Below are 25,225 nucleotides of genomic sequence, written 5' to 3' on the forward strand. Positions count from 1 at the left end.
TGAAGCTTTTACTGTCATTTGGCAATTCTTGGGGTACCTCTTTCCCATCCCTTAGTGGTAAACAACTGTAGAAGGGATTTATGATCAACACGTATAGGGAAACCTTCAAAGCCCAAACAATGCCGCAGTATTGCAAATTTCTTTTTATGTGTAAAGGGCTCTCCATGTAGGGGATTCAGATATGCTTCGAAGCCCTCTTTCCACTCTTCCCAGTCTGACTCTGGAGCTATCGGATTAGGTAAAAATGCAGAAGGAGGAACTAGGGATTGCTGCATGACTGAGGAAAAAGAGACTTACTATGACATATGTCTGATGAAGCTACGACCACGCAGGATCACAGTTGTACTCTGTGCCACTTACAGGTTCAATGAATAATGCACAAAATAATGCTAAGGCACAGAAGCACTGTAATAATGTCTCTTTTCCCAGCTCTAACAACAGCTCAGCGGCATAAAATAATGATGAAAACATGTAAAGGTAAGGCAACACCCTGCTTACAGCTCTAGTAATGAATAGAGCATTGTAATGGTGAAAACATTCTGAGTCATTGCAGCCAGCGCAGTAATCATGAACAGTAAAAATTGCACCTTTGTGTGGACGTTATACGCGTTGACTGTACTTCCGATGCAATGATGGGACCTCCATGGACGTAACTTTCTGATCCAAAATGGCACCTGTACTTCTGCACCCATGCATGGCAGTCCAGTGGGGATGCGGCCTGCCTCTCTACATTACAATCAGGCCTTGAAAAATCTAGTCGCCCACTCGCAGTTGCAAGTCAAACTTTATCAGGTTGAGCTATTTTTAGCACCATCTGGTGTGGTGAGTAAACATAGGCTGGAAAGGAACAGGTGTTCAGAAAGTGAATGAACAATAAAGAAGCCATTAAATCTTGTTTTATTTTGACACATTTGCTGTCTGTTTAGGGAAAGAGGTCAAATGTCAGTTTGACTTTTTACTAATAGCTGCTTGGAAAATTTAGTTTATTTTTCTTTCTCTTTCTACATCTAGAGGTTTTTGTCAAGTGAGCGGTTTGCAGATGTCAGTTTGTGTTTCTCTAACACTAGCATTTAAATTAATGGCCTGTAAATTAATATTAGAAATATATCGAACTATATCAGGAATTCCAAAAGCAATTTTTTTAAATTAATAAGTGCGATGCAGACAAAGATTTAAATAGGAGCAAAACAAATCGGAACACTTTACGTTGTGATGTGCAAATGATATATATATGCAGGAACTCTATTTCCACACATTATTGTTTGTACACTACATAGTTTGACCAGTAAAACCGCATGTCAGTGGGAAATTTTGTGGCCTTTTAAATGTAAAATCTGCCGACTGCAAATGACAATGTGCTATCACTTTATGCTTTAGTTATGTATTTATTAAAAGTGATAGATTTTAAACATGATTTGAGAAACATTCCCGTTCCCGCCCTGATGACAATGCTGTTAATGAGCTAAGAGGCAAGTCAGGGGTCATGTGTTTCCTACATGTGGCTAGATTTGTATTATTTATGGAGCAAATGTTTAGTCTATTTAATCAAACAAGAGTGTTTTGTACAGCAGACATGCTGAACTTGCATATTTGAAGGTGCTCTCATATGTGATAAGGAAGAAAATGGCAGCTCAGTGAATTCAAATATTTGCCCACAATCGCATCATTTGAAACCAGTTTATGGGTCATGAGCATTACAATTAGGTCGAGTAGAATATTTAAGTCGCTAGACCTGCAGGTCTAGTAACATGTTTGTGATTTTTCGAGGCCTGACAGTGGAGCTCGAGGACCAACCTCAGAGTACAAGAAGGCACGCGTACATGCGTGATGAAGCCAGGAGTTGACGGGGCCTGCCACTAACCCACATTTGCGGCGAGTACTAGAGAGCTCCGCCCCAGCCACACTCTCGCCCCCTTCAAAATGCGGCACAGCAGAACACCGCACGGTAGCCAACAGACTTGATGATCCTCCAATGATGGCCTGCAGTGCGCCAATCGGCACACAACACCGCTGCGCTGCACTGGATGCACTGGAGCTGAACCTTCCACATGTGTGGTAACCTTGTCCTGACGATTAGGGTACTGCTTATCTCCACTAAAAAAAACACGGTTTTCCAGATAGGGCTTTATTAAGATACAAGTATACAGCAGGACTATCAAGATATATCAACTGCCACTTATCAGCTCTAACTGATCATCCTTCTGGAGATTCCACCTCTTTGGAGACCCCAACATTCCCTCACCAAGGAAACACCAGCACTCTATGGGTAAGACTCAACACAATGGTATAAACAGCTCCTTCATTGCTCCCCTTTGTCCCTGCCTATCACATATAAGCAGAAGCACATAATATTGGAGGCCTCACATAAATTAAACTTACGATGGGTAAAAAGTAAATAACGGGATGTTTTTCACCTTGGGGTTCTGAGTGAGATTATAGACAACTCTAACTTTGCTCTTGTTGTCTATTTGATGTCACTTATAACCCCTTGGTAATAACCATTGCTGTTATTTAATGTTATACTTCTTTAATTCTATTTATTTAATTCTTTATATCATGCAACAGTATGAGGCAAAGAAGTGTCCAAGAATAACTCCAAAACACACAATTAACTGCAACTAATATATGGTTGCTTTCCCTGAAATATATTTTTTGATCCAGACCTGAAGCCAAATGAGGTGGGAGTGGCGGGGGGCAGACGAGAGAGGAAGACAACAGAGAAGCATGTTCCCGTGGTGCTAATGCTGCCCCCCCCCCACACTGGCCATTGTGGGTAGGTTGTGGTTTGTCTGGGTTGGACCATAACGCTATGTTTAGAGGAGCTCAGAAGGGTCTTTGAGGTGGTTAGAGCAACACTGAAGCTGTGGACGGCAAGAAACAACAAGAAAGCAGATGTCAAGGGCAAGGCCACTGCTTCCACCTGTAACAAAGAGATGTGCCTGTATCTGTCCCCCACATCTTGTGACCAGCTCAGGACGATAACCTGAAGTTTGAAAAAGTGAGCAACAGGCTTTAATTTTTCTGAGGGTCATTGAGTTTAAGATACAGACCCAATAAAGTGTACTGTCATGATGTAATCTAAGACACTGTGCATGCTAGCATTTTGGGGAACAACATTTACAACGCAACTTTTACAACGCACTACACTTACAACGCATTTTTTACAACGCAACATCCATTACAACGCATTCCATTACATAGCATGACACTACAACGCATTTTTAAAAACTACCTTTACAACGCATTCCATTACAACGCATACTACCTTTACAACGCATACCATTACAACGCATAATATTACACTACACTATCCAACACTTACCCTACTGTTGCACCCCCTGGAGTTAGAATAGTAATTTTTACCCCTATACTATCCAACACTTACCCTACTGTTGCACCCCCTGGAGTTAGAATAGTAATTTTTACCCCTATACTATCCAACACTTACCCTACTGTTGCACCCCCTGGAGTTAGAATAGTAATTTTTACCCCTATACTATCCAACACTTACCCTACTGTTGCACCCCCTGGAGTTAGAATAGTAATTTTTACCCCTATACTATCCAACACTTACCCTACTGTTGCACCCCCTGGAGTTAAAATAGTAATTTTTACCCCTATACTATCCAACACTTTCCCTACTGTTGCACCCCCTGGAGTTAGAATAGCAATTTTTACCCCTATACTATCCAACACTTACCCTACTGTTGCACCCCCTGGAGTTAGAATAGTAATTTTTACCCCTATACTCTCCAACACTTACCCTACTGTTGCACCCCCTGGAGTTAGAAAAGTAATTTTTACCCCTATACTGTCTAATACTTACCTTAAATGCAATTTAATATTATGCGTTGTAATGGTATGCGTTGTAAAGGTAGTATGCGTTGTAATGGAATGCGTTGTAAAGGTAGTTTTTAAAAATGCGTTGTAGTGTCATGCTATGTAATGGAATGCGTTGTAATGAATGTTGCGTTGTAAAAAATGCGTTGTAAGTGCATGCGTTGTAAAAGTGTGCGTTGTAACGACATACATCCTAGCATTTTCCATAACACCGTCTTGCTTCAACCGCAGTCAATGGAGCATTCAGTAATGTGGAAGGCAAAGCCTATAAACATATGGAAAAAGGTACTAGAACATTGGTGCGCAACTGGAGCATCATTTCTGCTTGTGCTTCATTAGTTGCATGCCAATTTTACTGGGTGGATTTATATTTCCCACACATCAAAACACATACATTTTTGTTTAACCACATACAAACCAGGAAACCACAAAAAAATATAATCTAATTTAGACACTTAAGAGAAAAAAGAAGGATTTATTCGGTAATATAACAAAATGTCTGGAACCACAACAGCCCTAGTCAGGATACCTTGAAAGGCTCCTGCGCCACACAATTCACAAAGAAATTAATTGGATGATATGTTTAGTTACTCACAAAGTTTTTTTAATTTCATTTATTTTATTAATAGAGTGCTTACACTCACGTGATGTGCTGAAGAAACAAAAAACAAGTATTTCAATAGTTTGTAATAAAGAACAAGATACAAGTGCACACAGAGAGTGATTTGGCTATGCCTGAAGAGAGATCTAGGAAGTGTCAGGAATGCCGCAAGGAGGAACAGACTTCAGAGAGTCACAAAAATGTGCAGGGAGAAAGAGAACGCAGAAGTGGTTAGGAAGTGCTGCTGACTATCTGTATCTAAGAATCCAAACAAGCATTTCACCAATTCCCACGTACCTGTCAGGTAGAGGTTTTCAATGGGTGTCTTGGCTCTGAGAGCAGCAGTGACCTCCACTGTGAAACGGTCCATGCCATGGTTGACTCCGTACCACTCCCCGCGGGAAGCTGCAATGTAATGTTGGTTGGACAGTGGCGTGGCGGTTGAAATGCAGTCAATCTGAAAGATGGACATAGGACATAAGAGTTAAAGTAGCTTCTCCAACACAAAACAATAGCTTTTTGTGTTGTGCTGCTGAGATCTGTAAAGTCGCCTGCATTTCTCAGGTACAAATTGAGACATGGATGATTCTGTTTTTTTACCCCACCAAAGTTGATACTGTGCACTGTACGACATGGTCATTACGGAGATTAATACATAGCACAGTTTTCCCTTAAATGTGAGAATTTCAACACATGCTGTGGAAATATCTGAAAAATGTGAGTTACTGCAGACATAGCAGTTAATTAGAAGAAATATACACTGGACATTTCAACAAAATGCAGCCTTCCACCCAAACCGTGAAAGAGGTTTCGGAAGCTGAAATACTAATCAGCAATATTTCTTTTTAGTGCCAACCATTAGTGGCTACCCATCAGTGCATGGTAAGGAGGCTAGGCTTTTGCTGTGAGATCATGGCTGTGACATCACCAGAGCCAGGAGAGGGAGTAAAGTTTTATTCAAACAGTATTGTTAGAAGACAAGTTTGTTAGGCCCTTACCTGCAGAAGTCCAAAGTGTGGATTGAGCCTGTCTGTCTCCTAGAAGATTTCTGAATAGAGGAGCTCCCCAGTCCCAGCCCCACCCCCAGCCCAGCAAACGTAGGACTGCTGATTGTTTTCCCCAGCTCCAAGCAAATCTGAGCCCTCCTCTCACACCTGCCTGGGCCCCTTAAGGCTTTGCTAGGTGCACCCCAAATCATTCTCATCCATCGTGTGAGCTGCAGCCTACCTGTGCCCCAGATTGCAGAGAGGAGTGTCCAGGAAGTAGTAAGGAAGGAGACTAGTGCTGTCTCTTCCCTAAAAAAGTTAAAAAATGATTTTCCCTAGCTGTGATTGCATCATCTTTTCTTTTTTCAAATTTCTTTAACTGTCTTTGCCTGTGGTGGTTACAGTTTAAAATTGTAGTTTTAACCTGCCTGTGATTGCATAATTTATCACCTGTTTTGTGTTTAAACTTGTGTTTTTTCCAGCCTGTGACTGCTTCAATTTAACCTGTTGAATTGTGGGATTTGCAGTCCAAACTCAGTAGTTTTTCCCTCTCATTCCCCGTGACTACCAGTTTTTCCCTCCAAATTTCTCCTTTGCTCTTTGCTAAGACCTGTATGTTAAGCAGTGCACCCCCAGCCACCATTTTGTGTTAACAAGTCAGTATCCCCCTAGCAACAGGGATATTCTACATCAGTAATCTGCTGTGTGCTGTTTAAACTGTAGGGGCTGTGCACTTCGTTATTTTGGCCAGGAGAGGGAGAAAAGTTTTATTCAGACAGTATTGCCAGAAGACTAGTTTGTTAGGCCCTTACCTGCAGAAGTCGAAAGTGTGGATTGAGCCTGTCTGTCTCCTAGGAGATTTCTGAATAGAGAAGCAGCTTCCAACTCCCTGGCCAGCAAACCTTTGTCTGAGGTAGCTGGGACCTTACATAGTCTGCTATTGTTTGGTACATGTATACACTGATTGGTGGTTGTATCTGGTGTTTCTATTGGATTAGGGTTAGTGTCCTCATTGGTAGGGTATTTGAGGTTTCTGATTGGTTTCTGGGTCTGTGATTCAATCAATGTAGGGTTGGGACTAGGGCAAGGGTTAAGATTTCTATTGTATGTAGGGACTAGGTCTTCCTGTGTTATTGGTTGTTTGGACTAGGGTGGGACTAGGGCTAGGTTTAGGCCTTTAATTGGAAGTAGCGATTAGGGCTTCTGGTGTGATTGGCTGCTGGACTACGTGTGGGACTAAGAGTAGGGTTAGGCTTTCTATTGGAAGTAGGGACTAGGGCTTCCTGTGCCATTGGTCGCTTGGACTTGAGTTGGAACTACTGGTAGGGCTAGGGCTTCTATTGGAGGTAGAGACCGGGGTTTTTTAAACTGATTGGTTGCTTGGACTAGGGCTAAGATTGGCTGTAAAGTCCTGGTCTCCTACTGGTTCCAGATGTTAGGGGTAGTGCTGTGATTGGATAATGTTAGGGCTAGGATTCCTATTGGCTGAAGGGGTCACCTGATTACTAGGGCTATAAAAGGCCAGAATTAGGGCGTCTCAGCCCAAGGGCGTCTAGGCTAAGGGCGGAGAGGACAAGGGCAGTTGCCTGTTTAAGCCTGTTAAGGGCGGAGAGGACAAGGGCAGTTGCCTGTTTGAGCCTGTTAAGGGCGGAGAGGACAAGGGCAGTTGCCTGTTTGAGCCGGTTTGAGACTGGTCGGGACCAGGGCCAGAACTGCTGCCCATGTTCCCATTCAGTAATACCCACCCACAATTTATTTTCACTATAAATATATACCTATCTTTGTGTATTGCTTTGTATAAACATGTAGAATAATTATGTTGTTAAAAAAATTTTTTTTTAAATTAAAACATCTTTGGTTTACATGTACTTGCTTCTTTTGTGCATCTATGTACCTCCATGTACTTGGATCTGTGTGTCTGTTACTTTTCTCCTGAAAAAGCATATCCAATGCACTACCCCATTTCTCATCCTGTACCTCCATCAATATCTTTAATCTACATATACTTACCTCCTTTATGCATCTATATACTTTTGTGTACTTCTGGATCAATATTTTTATCACTTTCTCCTAATTTGGCATTTCCAATGCATTACCCTATTTCTCAGCCCATACTTCTCTCAATATATCTTCTAGCCCAACTTTCAGCCTCATCTCAAACTACTTTCTACTACTATGATCCCAAAATAACCCTTTCTAGACTCTCTCCTACTCTACCCCTCCTTGCATCATCTGACACCCCTTTTTTATACCGACCCCTCAAAACAAGCCTCTCTAAACTCTTCCCTCTGACTCTTCCCCTCCAAAACCCCTTTTTACTCATCCAAAAGCCTCCTCCTACTGCTATGACCAAAAAAAAGAAATTAAAAAAAAAATCCTTCACTAATCTATCATTCCACTATCCTTTTCAATCAAAATAACAGACTAATATGTTCACTTCTCAAATTCCATATTCCACTATACTAACTCCCCCCTAATCCTTTATGGGTTCCAGAGTAGCGTGCTACTCGCCAACAAAGCATGTTAACACCCAATCAGGGTTACAAGAGCTATATAAATGCAAACCTTTTTTCCCTTTTCTACCCCTCCCCAACCCTTCTCAATCCAAATAATTGACTAACATATCCACCACTCAAATTAACTTAATGTTTCACCATACTAATTCAACACCAATCCTTTTGGGTTCCAGAGTAGCGTGCTACTTGCCAAAAAAGCACTTCAAAACCCCATCAGGGGTAGCAAGCACTATATAAAAACAAACCTCTTTCCCTATTCTATCCTGCCAACTACCCTTCTCTAGCCAAATAACTGAATAACATATCCACCACTCAAATTACTTAATATTTCACTATACTAATTTTCAATCACTAATCCTTTATGGATTCCGGAGTAGCGTTCTACTTGCCAGAAAAGCGCTTCAACACCCATCAGGGGTAACAGGTGCTATATGAATGCAAACCTTTCTTCCCCTTCTATCCCTCCACTATCCTTCTCACTCCAAATAACTAATATCGACCACTCAAATTACTTTCATATTTCACCATACTAATTCACCACTAATCCTTTACCGGTTTCCGGAGTAGCGTGCTTCAACACCCCATCAGGGGTAACAAGCGCTACATAAATACAAACCTTTTTCCCTCTTCTGTTTCTCTGCTATCCTTCCGAATCCAAATAACTGACTAACCAATCCCCCACTTGAAAATTAACTTGCAGGTTTCATTATACTAATTCAACATTAATCCTCTATGGGTCCCGGATTAGCGTGCTACACACCGAAAAAAGCACTTTGACGCCTCGTCAGGGGTAGTAAGTGCTATATAAATGCAATTACAATACAATCCCATCTACAATGTGACCACCACATTAAAGAAACTGCATAAAGTGTATTTGGATGGTTTCACTTCTATTTGCATGTTGAAAATAAAGAGAAAAATAAGATGAAACTAAAATAAGCACTATAATAAATATATAGCTGGTGTCTAATCTGTTATTGAGGACCAATTAAATTAGTGTTTGAAACTCTATAAGAAATGAAGAACTGCTTTGGTAGATATGAACCATACTATCCATCAAAGGATGTCTCAGGAAAAGTGGCATTTCGTAGCATTCATTTATGCCTTAGTCTTGTCACAGAATTGTGTGTCAGAATATCACATACAAAAATATCATCTGACATAATTATCTTGTGCTAATTAATTTTCACACGAACAATTGTCCCAGAGGTTGTAGATTTTTGATTATTAAATGAGATCAGGTAATGTAGACGATAATCACTGTACTCTACATAGGTCAGACAATTCTATGACAGCAATATTCTGGTAGCAATCCTTTCACTGACAGATATCTCTCTTCTACCAAAAATGCCCTCTTTGGCTAAATCCCTCCCTTGGACAACCCCACCTTTCAGGACATGCCTCACCCTACGACACATCCCTTCTGTAATAAACTCCACCTCCCCACGTGCTGCCATTTTGATGTGTCTGCACTCTCACAAAAGATGCCCTTTTGTAGGAGTCTGCATTTCACCACATGGAAACTGCCATACTGTGGACTCTAAACCCTGCCGAGATTATATGTCAGGATTAGAACAGTACAATCCCTGTGGAATCAGAGGAAGTCAGAATGGAAAAGGGCAGGAACGAAGCAGTTTGGGAGGCTAGTCAGTGGCAGCAAAGGCACACAGAGATTCAACAAGCCTTGCAGGACACACCAACTAGGACGCCAATAAGACTCCTGGAGGTAAGGCTGAATTTGCGGGTAAATCCAAGAAGCAACAATATTAATGGCCAGTTTCCTCACAGCTGCTTAGTTGTATGGTTGCGCATTCATAGGTTTCCCACCGTTGGTTCCTTTGCCTACACCCGTTTTTCCCATTCCCTCCTTGCTTTGTTTGCTTCTGCAGTTCTGTTAGTTTACGGTTGTTTGTGCTCATGTGTTGACTGAGCATATCGACTCTGCTCTTCTGTTGTAAGAACTTGCCAGCTTCCTCCTTTGGAGTTCCCCAGTCTAACCGTCCTCCTGGCTTAATATCATTCATTCACCTCACTATCATATACTCCAGTGTCAAGGTTCTCAGAATTGTGTGAGGGATTCCGGCATACCTCAGATGGGACCTGGTAAGTGTTGGTCTGGAGTACTGTATACATTTGTGTAGAGCAGGACTATCTCTAACCACTCTCCTCTATGATCCACGGGGGCCCTACAAATATTCTGGTGAGGAGTGCAAGCTTGATGACCTTTTGCTTGTTAAAAAAACATCCTTCACCAGTGAGATGCTGCCTGCAGTGTTTATCTCGCTCTGTCCCTTCACCCCCATTTTCCCCAAGAGGTCCGATCAAACCAAGTTCGTCGCTATGAGTCTCTCCGAGAGTGGAGGCTCGGGGATTAGCACCAGATTCTAGATATTTGCTTTCCCAACACTAGCTCCCCACACTATACGATTTCGGGAGAGTTTATGCTGTGACAGCAGTAGGCAGTGTGTTATCATCTGAGGTCTTTCTTAAGCCGTTCCTCCTTTGCTTAGCTAGATCATCATGGAATGTTGTGGTGCCATTGTGTGGCTGGGTTGGCAGTTAAGAGTGGGTTGAGCAGAAAGGATGCTGCTTCTGGTGGGGCATTCTAAGTAACCTATACCCTACCACCCACAAGAAATCTACAACCTGTTTACCTTCAAGAACTGTCTTATCCGACTCCTGCTTACAAATAGCTTTCTTATAATATAACACTGGTGATGAGGATGTGCATGTCAGAAGAGCGTGCCACAACAGAAATAACGCTGCTCATGAGGGGTCATTGCAAAACTTTGCCTCAAGTCACTTAGGGGAGATTTGCCTTAAAGGTGCAGCCAGGGATAAAAGCCATTGACCCAAAGGTCAATGTACAACATGCATGTAAGAGTTTCATTATGAGGAACACAGCTCCTTTACTGATATTTTTTGCATGTGCTTCATAGCTGCTCAAGCCCAAACCCATTCCAAGAGTCAATGTTAAAAATATGCAAAGGTAAAGCGAGCACACCTCGGGGGGGGGAAAACCTTTGCAGTTTCACTACAATGCTAGAGCCTGGTAGTGGCAATGTTCTTCACTGTAGAGTCCAACACTGACTTCTACCTAGCATCAACAGGTAAAGTAATTTAAAAAAAACACCGGTAAAGTATGTGTGAAGGTGAAGATTATCACTGAATGAAAGAATATAAATTGACAATAATTCGAATCACCTTTTCGGCTGTTCGATCACCCTATAAGATGTCTTGCGACAACCAGAGTTTCTGTGAAAAGCCAACACGTTGTCCGACATGTTTTTTTCTTTAAATCGATGCTGAACGGTTACTAAAGATTTTTAAATAAATGCTATTTGCAGCACTGTTCTCTTTCCAGAAACATAGCCTGTCGCATGTGACACTTGCTCTTCCTGGCAGGGCCCTTCAAATGTTACAGTAACATCACTAAAACATTTCAGTATATTCTTCCAGCTTTTTGTGCCATATTCCATGTATCCTAGTTACTGTATCCTAGTTCCATTATACTCTAGCTGCAAAAACCAGGAAAATTATCTGCCAAAATGTGACTGAACGAATTTGGTATTCAGATCAATTTTAAAACAAGAAACTATTCACCCCACCGGCAGTAAACTTGGTTATAGTGCAGAATTTCTTGGGTGACTTTTGTGACAATCACAATGTGGAGGAGGACTTCTTCTATGTCACATAATAGGTTTCAGGTTGTACGTTGTTCTAGCTTCAGAAATCTTAATCTATTGTACATAATCTTACTTACAAACCACAGTGATTAATTAAAAACCCCTTTATAGGAGAGGGGATAAGGGGTGACCGAGGTAACATACCCATTAATAGTTCTTTCTCAAAGCTTTTAGACTTGCAAATAAAAAAACACATTTTACACCGGTTTATTAATAAATGCAAATGCTTTCTTTCTCAAAACTTGGACTCTATTCTCACAACTTTCCCACAGTTTACACTGGCAAAAGGAAGACTGTACCTTATTATAAAGATGAAAGTCTACTATAGTACAGATTCCCCAAAAATGACAATTCGGGTGGACTACAGACTCCCCGATAAGGTAAACTCTGTGGTGTGGAATGTGGACTTGCACCAACTTACGGAGCAACATGGACCTCCACCCTACACCACCAAAATGGCATTTTCAGGGTGGGGTACATCTTCACTAAAAATTACTGTGTCGGGGACTGAGGTGTATTCCACAGGGAATGTGGGGGCTTGGACCAAACACATATCTCGGTACCAGGGCTAAATTTGCATTTGATGGCTGGAGAACGTCTCCATGACAGCCATCTAGAAACATTTTTCATGTACTTGAGTGCACTATCTCAGATTTTATGAATTTACTTTAGAAATCAAACCATCCCGCCCCCTCCACTCGACACACCTACCTTATCCTGTATGTTCGGGAAGAGCTTTGTAACTGTCTGGATCATTGCGTCTGCAAACATGTTCTTGAGCCCATCGTAATCCTCCCCTCGTTTTTTTACGTTTTTATCCTTCCACTCTTCAAACCACTCGTATGGGGCAAAGGTAAGCACAGTAAGCGTGGATCGACCTAGAGGCAAGAGAAAGGAAAGCACAGCCTGGTTGTGATCAGGTGTTATTTCAACAATTTTCTAGTACTTATGTCTGGAAAACATGCTTCAAAAAAGTTTCTTGTATCATTGTATGACAATGTGAGGGTCACTTTTTGTCAATAAAGAAAGAGCATTACGATTTGAGCTTATGCTAACATGAGATTGTGTTTACACTGTCCTGCATCTTGGATCAACGTCACAATATATATCATGTGATAACCGCTGCTGATTCCTATTCTAAATAAAACTTGTCTAGTTTTCACTTGAGTAAGTGTTCTCAGGGAAATTTCCTTATTGTACTAAATCAAGGATGGTTCGTACTGTCCCAGGCTAATGTATCAGATTAACTGTACAACAAAGACTGAGAATCGTTGCATCTCAATGTATTACTATCCTGAGAGAATCCTTGAATGTACTATATAGTAAAACGTTTCTTCTAGATTGTTTCAAACTTTGAGAATCAGATAGTCCCACAGAATGTCTTTGTCTAAAGCCCTATATAAGAGTGCGGATTTTTGCTAGGAAGGAGAGACCACCTATTCCCCATCGGATTTCATTTAGAACAATACTGAGTTCTATGTACTTATGACTTATATTCTTTGCTGCTAAACTTGCCCATAATATCTTTTCTGTAATTTGCCAATTAGTTCTTCATATAAAGCACTGAAACCATAAGTGTGGTCTGTCATTCTTCTAGGAAAGTCTCAGCATCTTTGTATGGGTTACCTTAGCTAGAAAATAGACGCTTCCAGTCGGGTAGCACCAAAGTCTGTATTGGGACTACACCGCTCCTGGTCCTAGATGTTGGCACGACCCATGAGCCAGAATTTGATATAATTCCGGCGCCATCAGATCTGGTAGCAGAGTTGATGGTTCCAATTGGAGCTAACCCATAACTTGAAATGAATTGGCTGTAGAACAGAGTATGGCACCTTCATGGTCCAGACGGTATGCCCGAGATTTAAATTGACCAATCCCAATCTGATCCTGGTTCCGGAAAGACAAAGTGGCTAACAGAAGAACAACGACGTGAGTATCAGTAGGGACTGCATGCAAAATGAGGGACTAAAGCAAGTGGCACAGTGCATTTTGGGAGCTGGTGTAAGCATAAAGTAAAAAGGAGGCAGTGGACGATAATTGAGGCCAAATATTTTGTGGCTCTGATTGACGGATTTGTTGGAGTTATAATTCTTGTTGTTCCGATGATAACTTTTAACGAGAGGTACCTCAAGTTGAAAACTAAATCAGTAAACTTGCCTGCTAGGAGAGGTGTACTGTGAGACACTATCAGATATGCCAAATTAAAAACGTAACTTTCTTGTGCGAATGTATTCCCAGTGCTCAGTGGTTATTTGTTCCTTAATGCACAGGGAGTGGACCAGCTGAGAAGTGACTTTCACAGGTCTAGAGCTCACTTTAGTGAGAGTAGGTAGAATTCTTTTTTTTAACTGCTTTTATTGATAAACATCACAAACAGCACAGCAATGCCTTCAAGTCTCGGCATACACTTAGTTATACAATCAGTGTGAAGTGACAATTCACGCATAAATAACACTTCGACTCATTATTCTGACACTTACTCTGCAGCAGTGAACGTTTCATGCATTTCGACCTCTCTACATAGCAACTCCACTGTTAGAGACAGGCAAATCTCCCCTCTATATGTATTCCATGCTGCCCACTTACGATCCCATTTTTTTGGGCAGCCTCTGTAATTGAATATGTCTTTTTCAGACATCATGGCTCTATCCATGTCAAACTTCCAATCTCTAGTACGTGGCACTTCCCCCGACCCCCACTTCTGTGCAATGTTGCGTTTGGCGATGGCCCACCCCAGTGATACCCATGTTTTCTCGGCTTGAGTAAAGTCAGTGGTGTCCCATATATATAGCAGGTACAGTTGCAGGGTGACTGTTAAATTTCTTCCCCCAGCACTCTCTAGGTCCTTGGCTATGCCATTCCAGTACTGCTGAATGGTTGGACATGTACAGATCGAAAATATTTGTGATTTCGCCCAGTTAATCGTGTATCCTGAGTGGTTGCTGAATATTCAGAAAAAGTGAAGGATACCGTGGAGGGAAGAGGTCGGAGAGGCAATGTATAACAAAATATTGTCCGAGTATTATGAGATTCTGTCTTCATGGTCCTCTGTCCATTTAAGACCAAGGATCAAAGGATCTCCTCTCACCCAGGTCGCCAGGGGCTTCAGCACCAGGGCAAATATTAAGGGCGACAGGGTGCATCCCTGTCGGGTTCCCCTTTCCAGTTGAAACTGTCTGGAAGTATGCCGATTCACAACTACTTGGGCCATCAGGTCGGTATATAGTAGTTTAATCCATTTGATAAAGTTGGGCCCAAATCCCATTCTTTCCAAGACAGCAAACATGTAATTCCACTAGACGGTGTCAAAAGCCATTTTGGTATTGAGGGACAATAGAGCTACGCCTTCCCCAAATGTATGTAGTCTACCCAGCACCCCGTGTAGATGCCATAGGTTCAGGGCGGTGTTCCGGCCTGGCATGAAGCCTAATTGATCCGGATGTCCCAGCCCAGAAATCAATGGGATAAGTCTATTTGCAAATAGTTTTGCCAGTATTTTGGCTTCAGCTGTAAGCAAAGAAATAGGCCTGTACGCCTTGCAATCGTTGGCAGGCGTTCCTTGTTTGTGGACGACCACAATCGAGGCCAGTCGGATATTTTCCGGCAACATTCCGGTTTCGTAATTTTCTAAATACATCTGGCGAAGGTGAGGCGTCAATTTGGAAGCCATTGGTTTAAAGAGCTCAATCGGGAGCCCGTTTGGTCCCATAGCCTTGCCCGACTAAATATCTCGGATGGCTATTTGAATTTCCTCCTCTGTGGGTTCCCCCTCAAGGGAATCTCTGTCTTCTATTGACAGACAGGGTACCTTGATAGTTGAGAGTAGTTCCCCTGCAGCATTCAGCGAGACTGTCACGGTTGATCTATATACCGATTCGAGATGGGGTAGCCATTGTCTCCGCAATCTGCTGGGGGTCAGTGATTTCTACCCCTTCAGGCCCCAACAGTTGATGCACCCACCTTGTCGCTTGCTCCCTTTTTTCCAGCCAGACTAGAAGCTTACCCATTCTCTCCCCGTGTTCATATATTTTATGGCAAGCCGATTTCTGTTTTGCCTGAGCTGCTTCTGTCAGAAGCTGCTTGTAGTCCAATGTCTTGACTGCCAGCAATCTCTGCGCTTCATGGTCAGGGGACCGCGCCAGTTCCATTTCCTCCCGTAGGATCTCCTCCTCGAGTTGGTCAGTTCGTTTAGTGAGTTCTCTTTTATATCCCACCATTAGGGAGAGGGCCCTCCCCTTAATCACCGCCCGAACACACCCCAGGCTAAAGTGACCAAACCATCTTTTCTTTAAAGTATAGGTCAGTATCCTTAATTAACGCCTCTACGATGCGTGATAGAAAGGTAGAATTCTTGTCACTATAGAAAACGTTTTGTGTTGTAGAGCAAGCAAACTGAGTAAAGATTGAAAAGAGACATAAGATTGATTGGAGCGTTGTGTCAGTGCGACGCCTCACAGTGGTTGCTGGTGGACGTTGAATCCACGCCGTGATAGGGGGACCTTTGACAGAGAAGCTGGAATTTAATTAACAGAATAGAGCGATTGTCAGTGTGAGAACAGTGAAAGTTTGAACCAGGACTGCTTGTGATCGTTGTTATAATGGGGAATCAATTGTCCAAAAAAAGAGAAGGATGCAAATAAAGAAGAAAAGGTTCCTCCCAAAGGCACCTCAGCTAGGGAATGTCTTGAACCATGGTAACTGGGTCCACATCACATCAAGAAACACGTCCCCAGGTTCTGCCTGGAAGAGCGTGGCTGTGGACCCAACCAGGTGATCCTGGTTACAAACACTGCCGTCAAGTGCGCTGGTCTGCCAAATTGGATAAAAGCCTCCCACACTAAGAGGGTCAAGGTACGAAGGAGAAGAAGTAGAGGCAACATCTGCTAATTTCTGGAGTCGCCCTAGGTTTGAGGTGTCCGAGGCTTCGGAAGAGGATGAGGATGACCGGACTGGCGATAGCCATCTCCATCGGTTGAAAAGCCTACAGAGCCAGAGACTGAAGGGGATGCCGTCATTCCAGCAACCACTGTGATGCCAACGATTGGTTTGAGGATACGCATACAACAGAACAGTGAGACTTCATGGAAGGCTGCGACTAATCTATTGCAGCAACTTTCCCTAGGAGTGGAAGTTGAAGCTGAACTGGGAGACTCCACCTCAGAGAGTGAATTGCTTCCATCAGAGCCAGAAATCTTGAGTACTTCGAAGACAACTACTCCTAGAAAGTGACTGTTGACACCTAAAATGAGACTATAGATGATTAGGGAAGATAGTGAGCCAGAAGATCAGGAAAAATTGGACCAGTTTGACATTCCCGGCCTGGACTTGGGGTTGACCAATACTAATGGACCTAAAAGAGAATGAAAGGTAAATCAAAGTACTTAGGGCCGGACTGGCCGTATCTTATCAAAATCAAGTTTGACTCAAGACTACTGTATGATGGATTCAAAAGAGCCTCTTTGAGACTAACATCCTTGTGACTACAAAGATCTTTCATGCCAACAACTGACAAAACGTCAAAAGAATGAATAGAGAGCTAGGGTAACGGCTAGAGAACGATCGCTCCATAGGCCCCCAGCTGATGCAGAATGAAAATCCTGGTAGATTTCAAGATTGGGTAAAGACAATAGGATACCAGCTAGCGGATTAATTCTTTATCAAAGGTTTCCTTGATCTGATCTAAGTTGAACATGGTGCAGTCACGCTGCAAAATTATAATTACGAGTTTGACAGTTGCCATTTCGGTTTCTGTTGAATGGTTATTACCTGGGAGGAGATAACTCATGTTCCAATACATTTTACACATACCCCTATAGCCAGCCCTCCCTTACTGTAGAAGTGAGGATTCACATCTCCCACAGCATAAGAGTGTGTACAGCTATAACGTGTATTATCAGATGTTTGAATATGTAATGGTCATGGAGGTTGAGGCCTGCTTTGTCTGCTCTTACCTATCTGATTTGGCAACTGAACTGATATTCGTTTTCCTGCTCTGTTTTCTTAAATTTATTTTACCACCAGAACTCAATGAAACTGTTTTATTCTGATTTTGATGATTCTTTAGAGAATGTACCTATTGTCAGTAGAGAAAATCTGTATCTATGGGCTACTAAACACATTTTTCGTCCTCGCAAAGAGTCAAAAACAAGGGATCAGAGTGAGTATATGATGAAATTCTTTACCACTATGACTAACATTAGCAGTACTAATCATAGCTTGAATGATGTAACTTGCAAAGTTAACCAATATGAGAGTGTATTTGTAGAGGATTTGAACAAAAGGATAAGAATAGACAAAGAAAGGGGAGAAGAAAAGACAAGTGCTGATTACTGGGAAAGGTAAGGAGATCTTAAAGGAACTGCTCCCTAGATTTGGCATTGAAGTCACCAAAAAAGGAGCCTTATACATGATACGACAGGCAGATGGAAATTGGACAGTTGAGAGGTTGGGATGGAGTGAGTGTGAACAATTAGTGAACGGGAAAACAGATTCTAATCTAGTGGTCAGCATTAAAGGCATGTACTAAGTGTGAGGTCAATCTGCTTATTTCCAGCAAACCCACAATTGGGTAGGCAGCTGCTATGCTGCATTCGTTTTCCCCTAGCTCTACCATACTAAGGAGTTAGATTTTCCTCTTGAGAAATATATTAGGTGAAGTAAGCGAAGCTTTAAGCAAATTCTCAGTGATATTTTCGGAGCACTTATACCCTCTATTGGAGTAGCATTGAATGACGTGAAGATTAGAAAACTGTCCACTTTAGTTGATTGACTTTCAAATAATGCTGCGGGCACACAAAGCATTGCTTGCGATGAGAGCTATGATTATGAATAAACGTCTTGTGTTGGATCTACTCCTTGCAAAAGAAGGTAGACTTTACATAGTCACTCAAACTCGAGAATATTGTGCATACATTCCTTGCATAGCTAAAGAACTTGGCAGCTATATTACTAACATCACAAAAATAATGCATGCATTAACCAAACTAGAATAATCAGGTGCCTTGGAAGGATTGGGATCTGTATTTTGATCCATTGGTAAGGGATCTGTCAAGATAGGAGAGAGGCTTGTTAGTGTAGGAGGAAGAACTGAAGTTGCTACTAGGCCCTCTTTTGATCATACTAATTAGAATTGTATATGTGCTAACTTTCTTGAACTTTTGCAAAGGAATTTCATCACAGAACAGAATTGAGAGGAAGAAAGCGGAAGAGACTATGTCATGGTTGAAGAGATGAAAAGCGAGCTTTATGACACCCTGAGGATCTAGACGAGACAAAGCAGAAGAATCCAAAGTTGATGAATGATGTGTTGTAATAAAGAATTTGGGTGATGGTTTAAATCATCAGGGGGTTGGGAGGGTTGTGAGCATCGATTTTCTGACAGTAAAAAGAGCATTACGATTTAAGCTTATGCTAACATTAGATTGTATTTACGCTGTACCCCATCTTGCCTCAATGTTTCAATGTATCACGTGATAACTGCAGCTGATTCCTGTTTTGAATAAAACTTGTCTAGTTTTCATTTGAGTACGAAAAAAGTGTTTCTCAGAGATAATTCCCAGCTGTACTTAATCAAGGATGGTTCTTACTATCCCAGGTTTATGTTGCACAATGTATCCGCTTCACTGTACAGCCAAGACTGTGAGAATGGTTGAATCTCAATCTACTACTATCCTGAGAGAATCCTCAAATGTATTCTGTAGTAAAATGCTTCTTCTAGATTGTTTCCTATTGGGCCAAACCTTGATAATCAATCTTTTCCACAGAATGTATGAACATCTTTGTCTAAACTCCTATATGATAAGGTTCAATTTCTCCTTTTTTTATGGATTTTTACAGATAAATAGACAGAAAACAATGTGTTTTCTGTCTGTATTTATTTTTGAAAGTGGAAAAAGCCAGAAAATTGGGCTTCTTTTAAGTCACTCTCTGCACAGTCAGTCTTTCATGAATTATAAGCCAGCAGCTAAGCACATGGCCAGCATGGGAAATTCGGAAACAGGTTGCAATTTCTTTAAATAATTGCATATGTCACTGTACATTTGTGGCATAATGCTAATATTGACCAGTGGATGTATTGTTATGTAATATTTAGCAGCTTAAATGGCTAAAACTTGACAGACATCAAAGTATAAGTGCTCATCTATCAAATAAATAAGGAAATGTACGGTTTTACACTTCATTTATCGGCAAACCACAAAATAAATATGGATAAATACAGATAAAGTGGGCAAAAAATACACATGGATATATACAGACGGAAATGTTAAAAACTATATATAAGAGTGTGGCTTTTGCTAGTAAGGAGAGACCCCCCCCCCTCCCCTAGTTCCCCACCTTAGAAGCAAATCTTTGCCGGATTTCATTTAGAATTGAACTAAGTTCCTTGTATTTACGACTTATATGCTTTGCTGCTAAACTTGACCATAACACCTTTTCTATAATTTGCCAATTAATTTTTTATGTAAAGCATTGAAACCATAATTGTTGTCTGTCATTCTTATGCGAATGACTCAATATTATTGTATGAGCTCCCCTAACTAGAAAAGAGATGGTTCCAGTCTGGGAAAACCAAATTCCGTATCGGGACTACATCCCCTCTGGTCCTAGATGTTGGCAAGCCCCATGAGCCAGAATTTGATATAGATATTCGCGCCAACAACAGCAGTCTACAAAATTAAATAGCAGTGTATAGCCCACACAGGAATTTACCTCTGTACACACTTCAGGAATGACAAATCAGCAATTAGAAGGAAATCAAATTTACAAGCATGTAGCAGCCAGTCATTTTAAACTTGCACATCATCGCCGACAGACATGAAGATGTTTTCCATGGAACATGACAGAGGGAGGAAGTTTCTTTTATTGGGAACCAGCTGTGATCCAATTTGAGGAATTCTGATGAAGTAAGGTCACATGTCGGGGCAATGAGGCTTAAAGTCCAATTCTGGGTTTATATCGTGACTTCTGACCCCTGCAAAACGAGGCTTCCCAGCCAGCGATGGCTAAGTCTCATCTTTGGTAATTGGATTAAAGACCACTTTGACCATCTGCTACTTGCTGATTCAGGTGAGAGGGTCCTCTCATGTGAAATGGATATCCCTCGTTCTAAGTTGTCCACGCGGTGCTCTATGCTATTTGGTAACATGTATGCTCCCATCTGATGCTTCTTTCACCTGAACAACCACGGATCCCATATCCAGGCCACAACACAAGTGATTGTTAGAAGCAGTCCGTCAATAATTGTGGAATACCCAATTGTTTACCTGCCCTTAAGTTAGGGGGCTGCCTATGAGAACTCCCTAGTAAATCTCTGCAGTTTGTCAGGCGTGGAACTCCTAACACATGAATACCTATTCTTCAGAATGTGAAATGTATTTGTGTGGCATGTTTACGTGTACATGAGGGTTCAGGCCCAGTAACTCTATATAATTTTAGAATATTCACTTAGACCTCCTTTGGCAAAATGCATATGTTGAACTCTAATTCTAAAAACTGTTTGCCATTACAAAGGTGGCCCCTGATTGACTTCTTTATGTCGTATAATGAGAAAAACACATTATTTACCAACTTACCTAAACAATTTCAAACTGGCACACCCTCACAAAACATTAAACTTAATTAGTGTGTATCATATTATAATGAAATATAAAGTAATGCATCAAATAAATGTAAAAGTCTATAGAGTGTACTGTAACATATGGTATAGCATTAATTCAGTTTATCGAACGCATCAATAAACAAAAAATCTAAGCAAAGTAAACATGTTCCAGCACCCCCTATTCAAAAACACTTACACAAATATTTCACAACTCTCAAGAGAACAAGGGCCTCTAACCTTTCTTGTAATAAGAATTACTTATGTTCAATGAAAATCCTCCCAAGCTACTAATATTATTAGTGTTGTAATAGTGAGCACATCAGACAAGATTACATAGTGGTTGCCCCAATGCAGGATTACCGGCAACGATCACCTTGGTGCACCAGGTAGGGTTCCCAATAGGCCTGGGCGAAAATTTCGTTACGTTCGCGGAAATTGCGATAATTTGACATTTTCGCGTTCCGCGGAAAGCGCCAAATGTAAAAATTTCCGCATTCCGCAGCTTAGCGATAATTTGGTTCTTGCTCGCGCTGTAAAATAATACATTCTCGCGCGCGATCGCCTTACCCGAATCCCTGCGTTCGCCGACAAGTTTTCTTGATCCGGTCGCGTTCTCCATGAGATGTTGTATTGTTTTTAGCCATTTGCGCTGTCTCACGACAGTTCGCGCCCGCAGTGACGTCATGCGTCGCGCACTCACGTCTTTCTTCTCGCGATCATGCAGCGCGAGACAACTGAAAACAAGATGGCCGCGCCCGCGAGCAACCACATCGGTAAGTTGGCGAGCCGCAACAATGCAGAAAATCTCGCGAACATGCGGGAAAAAAACTTCCGCATCTTCGAGATATTTCCGCGTGTTTGCGATAATTTTTAAAATTTTCGCGATAATTTGCGAAAGTAGATTTCGCAAATTCCGCCCACCCCTAGTTCCCAACAGTAACGTCAAAAATGTTTTATCAATTTGGAATGCTTCTACATGACCAACACATAGCTGCAATGCCCCTGGCACCAAGATAATTTTTTAGTAACAATTCTCTTTAACACCTTATGATTGATGAGCTTTAAATCTATTTTGAAAATTCAACCATTTTTCTCCAAACATCAGCTTATGAGTTTTGAAAATATGTTATGTTATGTTATGTTAAAAGAAATTTGTACCGCGCACTATCACCATTGGTTTCTTGGCGCTCAAATGACCAATAGCGTGATTCAGGAGAGAGGGTTAGACATATGCAGAACGAAAGAGCAGAGTTTTTAAGAGTCTGCGAAATGAATCGTACTGAGGACAGAGGCGGAGTGAAAGTGGCAGAGAGTTCCAGGTAGAGGGAGCCTGGACTGAAAAACTCAAGCCACCGTGTTTCTTCCTGATGAATTTGGGGACCTCAAGAAGATTGAGAGAAGCTGAGCGAAGAGCCCTAGAGGGAGTGTAGCGAGTCAGGCACGAAAAGATGAACGCAGGGGCTGCATTCGAGAGGGCCTTGAAGGTGGAACATGCCAATTTGTAAGTGCAGCGCTTAGAGATGGGAAGCCAGTGCAGACTAAAAAGGAGGGGAGTAACATGCTGATATTTAGGCTGGTGGAAGATCAGACGGGCAGCTTGATTCTGAACCAGCTGAAGTCGATGAAGGAGACCGACTGAAATACCCGCATACAGCATATTGGCATAGTCAAGCCTTGAGGTAATGAGTGCGATAACAACTTGGGTCAGAGCATCTTTAGTAAGAAACCTGCTAATCTTACGGATCCGTCTGAGATGGAAAAAACAGGCTGAAGTGACCGAATTGATTTGCGGTTTCATTGAAAGATCCTCTGAAATAATTACCCCGAGGCTTTTGACTGAGCGCACGGGAGTCGGTGCGGCCCCCAAGGATGTTGGCCAGTAGGTGGAATTCCATGGATGGTTAGGGCCGCCTACCAAGACAAGCTCGGTCTTAGTAGGGTTCAGTTTTAAGTGGCTGTGATACATCCACTCAGCGATAGTCAGCATAATGGTCTGAAAATTAACACGAGAGGAGGGAGAAGGGTCAATAGGAAAGATTAACTGGAGGTCGTCCGCATAATTAAAAATTGTAACTGGGGAGTTACGGAGGGAGGCTAGTAAGGGTTGAAGATACAAGTTAAAAAGAAGCGGGGATAGTGCCGAGCCTTGTGGGACCCCGCAAGGGAGGGAAACAAAAGGCGCGGACAAAGTGGAAAGATGGACGGACTGAGATCGCTGATGGAGAAAAGATCTGACCCAGTCGAGGGCCACTCCCTGGATGCCGGCATTATGGACACGGTCGATCAAGATGGTATGATCGACCGTGTCGAACGCTGCTGAGAGATCTAATAGGACAAGGGCCTGAGATAAATTATTGTCAGCGCCCTTCCTGAGGGAGTCCAGGACTGCTACTATGACCGCCTCGGTGGAATGGAGGGGTCTGAATCCCGCTTGTTGAGGATCCAGATAAGAAGAATTCTCTATGAAAGAGCTCAAACAGCGGGTAACATAGGTCTCCAAAATTTTTCCTAAGTAGGGGAGGAGAGAGATCGGTCTATAATTGCTAAGAATGGTAGGATCAGCGTTAGACTTCTTCAGGATGGGTAGGATGGCAGCTTGCTTGAAAGAAAGAGGGACCTCCCCCTTTGCAAGAGAGTTGTTTAATAGAGCAAGGGGGGGGCCCGGACAAGCAAGGAAGGCCTCTCTCAGAATCTGTGGGGGGCAGCAATCGTTAGGGGAACCTGACTTAACTTTGAGGAGGAGTGAGGTGAATTCCTGAAGGGAGATAGGTGGAAATTCCGTCAAGATGCTGGTGTTTCTGGGAGGAAGAGGAGGGGGGACAGGAGATGCTGGGTTAGGGATATTGTTCCTAATGGTTGTTATTTTCTCTATGAAATAAGAGTTGAGTGCGTTACAGAGGGTTTGGGTCGGCTGAGGGGTAACCCTGTCCGGCAAAGAAAGCTCATTTACTATCGAAAAGATGTCTTTCGATTTGTTGTTAGAGACCAAGATTAATTGGGAAAAGTATGCCGTCTTGGCTGCTAAGATCGCTTGTTTATAGGTTTTTAGAGCCCCGATATAAACAAGTTTTAACTGGGGGTCATAGTGGAGACGCCAACGACGTTCAGCTTGCCGCAAGGCAAGTTTATCTGCTTTAAGTTGGTCAGTATACCATCGTTGCGCGTCATGGGGGCGCTTAGTTTTTATCTTATTTAGCGCGGCTACTTTGTCACTAGCCTGGCGTATCCATTCTTCAAAGTTAGCTGCCTGAGCCTCAAGAGAGGTCAGAGATATGGGAGCAGAAGAGGCGAGGATGTCATGGAATTCGGACAGGTTAGCACTTTTCCAGTTACGGGCCATGAGATTCTTGATGCGGGGGGGAGGACACGGAATGTGCAGATGAAGATAGAACGAGATGAAATAGTGGTCCGACCAGGGACAAGGGGAGACTAAAGGGGACGAGATATCAAGATCCGATGTCCAGACTTGATCAAGAATATGACCCTTAAAGTGAGTGGGGGTGTGAATGTGTTGAGAAAGGTTCATGCCTTTCAAAAGGTCGGAAAACTCGACCGATAGTTGACTTTCATGAGCATCTGAAGGCCAGTAATTAAAATCGCCGATCACCACAAGGTTAGCGTGGTCTATAGCTAGTTGGGCGATGGAGTCGCTAAAGAGTTTGGGGAAAAGAGGCATATAGTCAGGCGGTCGATATACAAGAACACAAACGAAAGATGATTTAGAGGAGATAAATTTCAGGACCAGGAGATCTGACTTGGGGATCGAAATTGCCGTAACCTCGGAGAAGGTGTGCGTCGAGCGGATGATAGCCGCCACTCCACCACCAGACTTCCCCGCAGGCCGGTTAGTGTGTATGATATAGTAACCGGAAGGGATAGCTGCCAGAATATCCGGAGCTGAATCTTCAGTGATCCAGGTTTCTGCTAAAAGAAGGATATCTATGTTGCTTTGATGCAGCAATTGGAAAATCTCAAGCTGATGGCGAATGAGGGAGCGG

The 25,225-nt window shown here is 42.3% G+C and overlaps 1 protein-coding gene across 2 annotated transcripts in view; it reads right to left on the minus strand.

Moving 5' to 3' along the window:
- Positions 1-25,225, minus strand: part of LOC146784360 (all-trans-retinol 13,14-reductase-like) — a 141,246-nt gene that overhangs the window by 10,728 nt on the left and 105,293 nt on the right. For both annotated transcript variants that reach the window (XM_085636194.1, XM_085636196.1), the window contains exons 9-10: positions 12,341-12,507; positions 4,739-4,898 (exon numbers count right to left, since the gene is read on the minus strand). In XM_085636194.1, the coding sequence (XP_085492320.1) occupies positions 4,739-4,898; positions 12,341-12,507 (327 nt within the window). The remainder of the gene's footprint in view (positions 1-4,738; positions 4,899-12,340; positions 12,508-25,225) is intronic.

Source organism: Triturus cristatus, chromosome 11, assembly GCF_964204655.1.
Source record: "Triturus cristatus chromosome 11, aTriCri1.1, whole genome shotgun sequence".
In the NCBI taxonomy this organism is placed as follows: domain Eukaryota; kingdom Metazoa; phylum Chordata; class Amphibia; order Caudata; family Salamandridae; genus Triturus; species Triturus cristatus.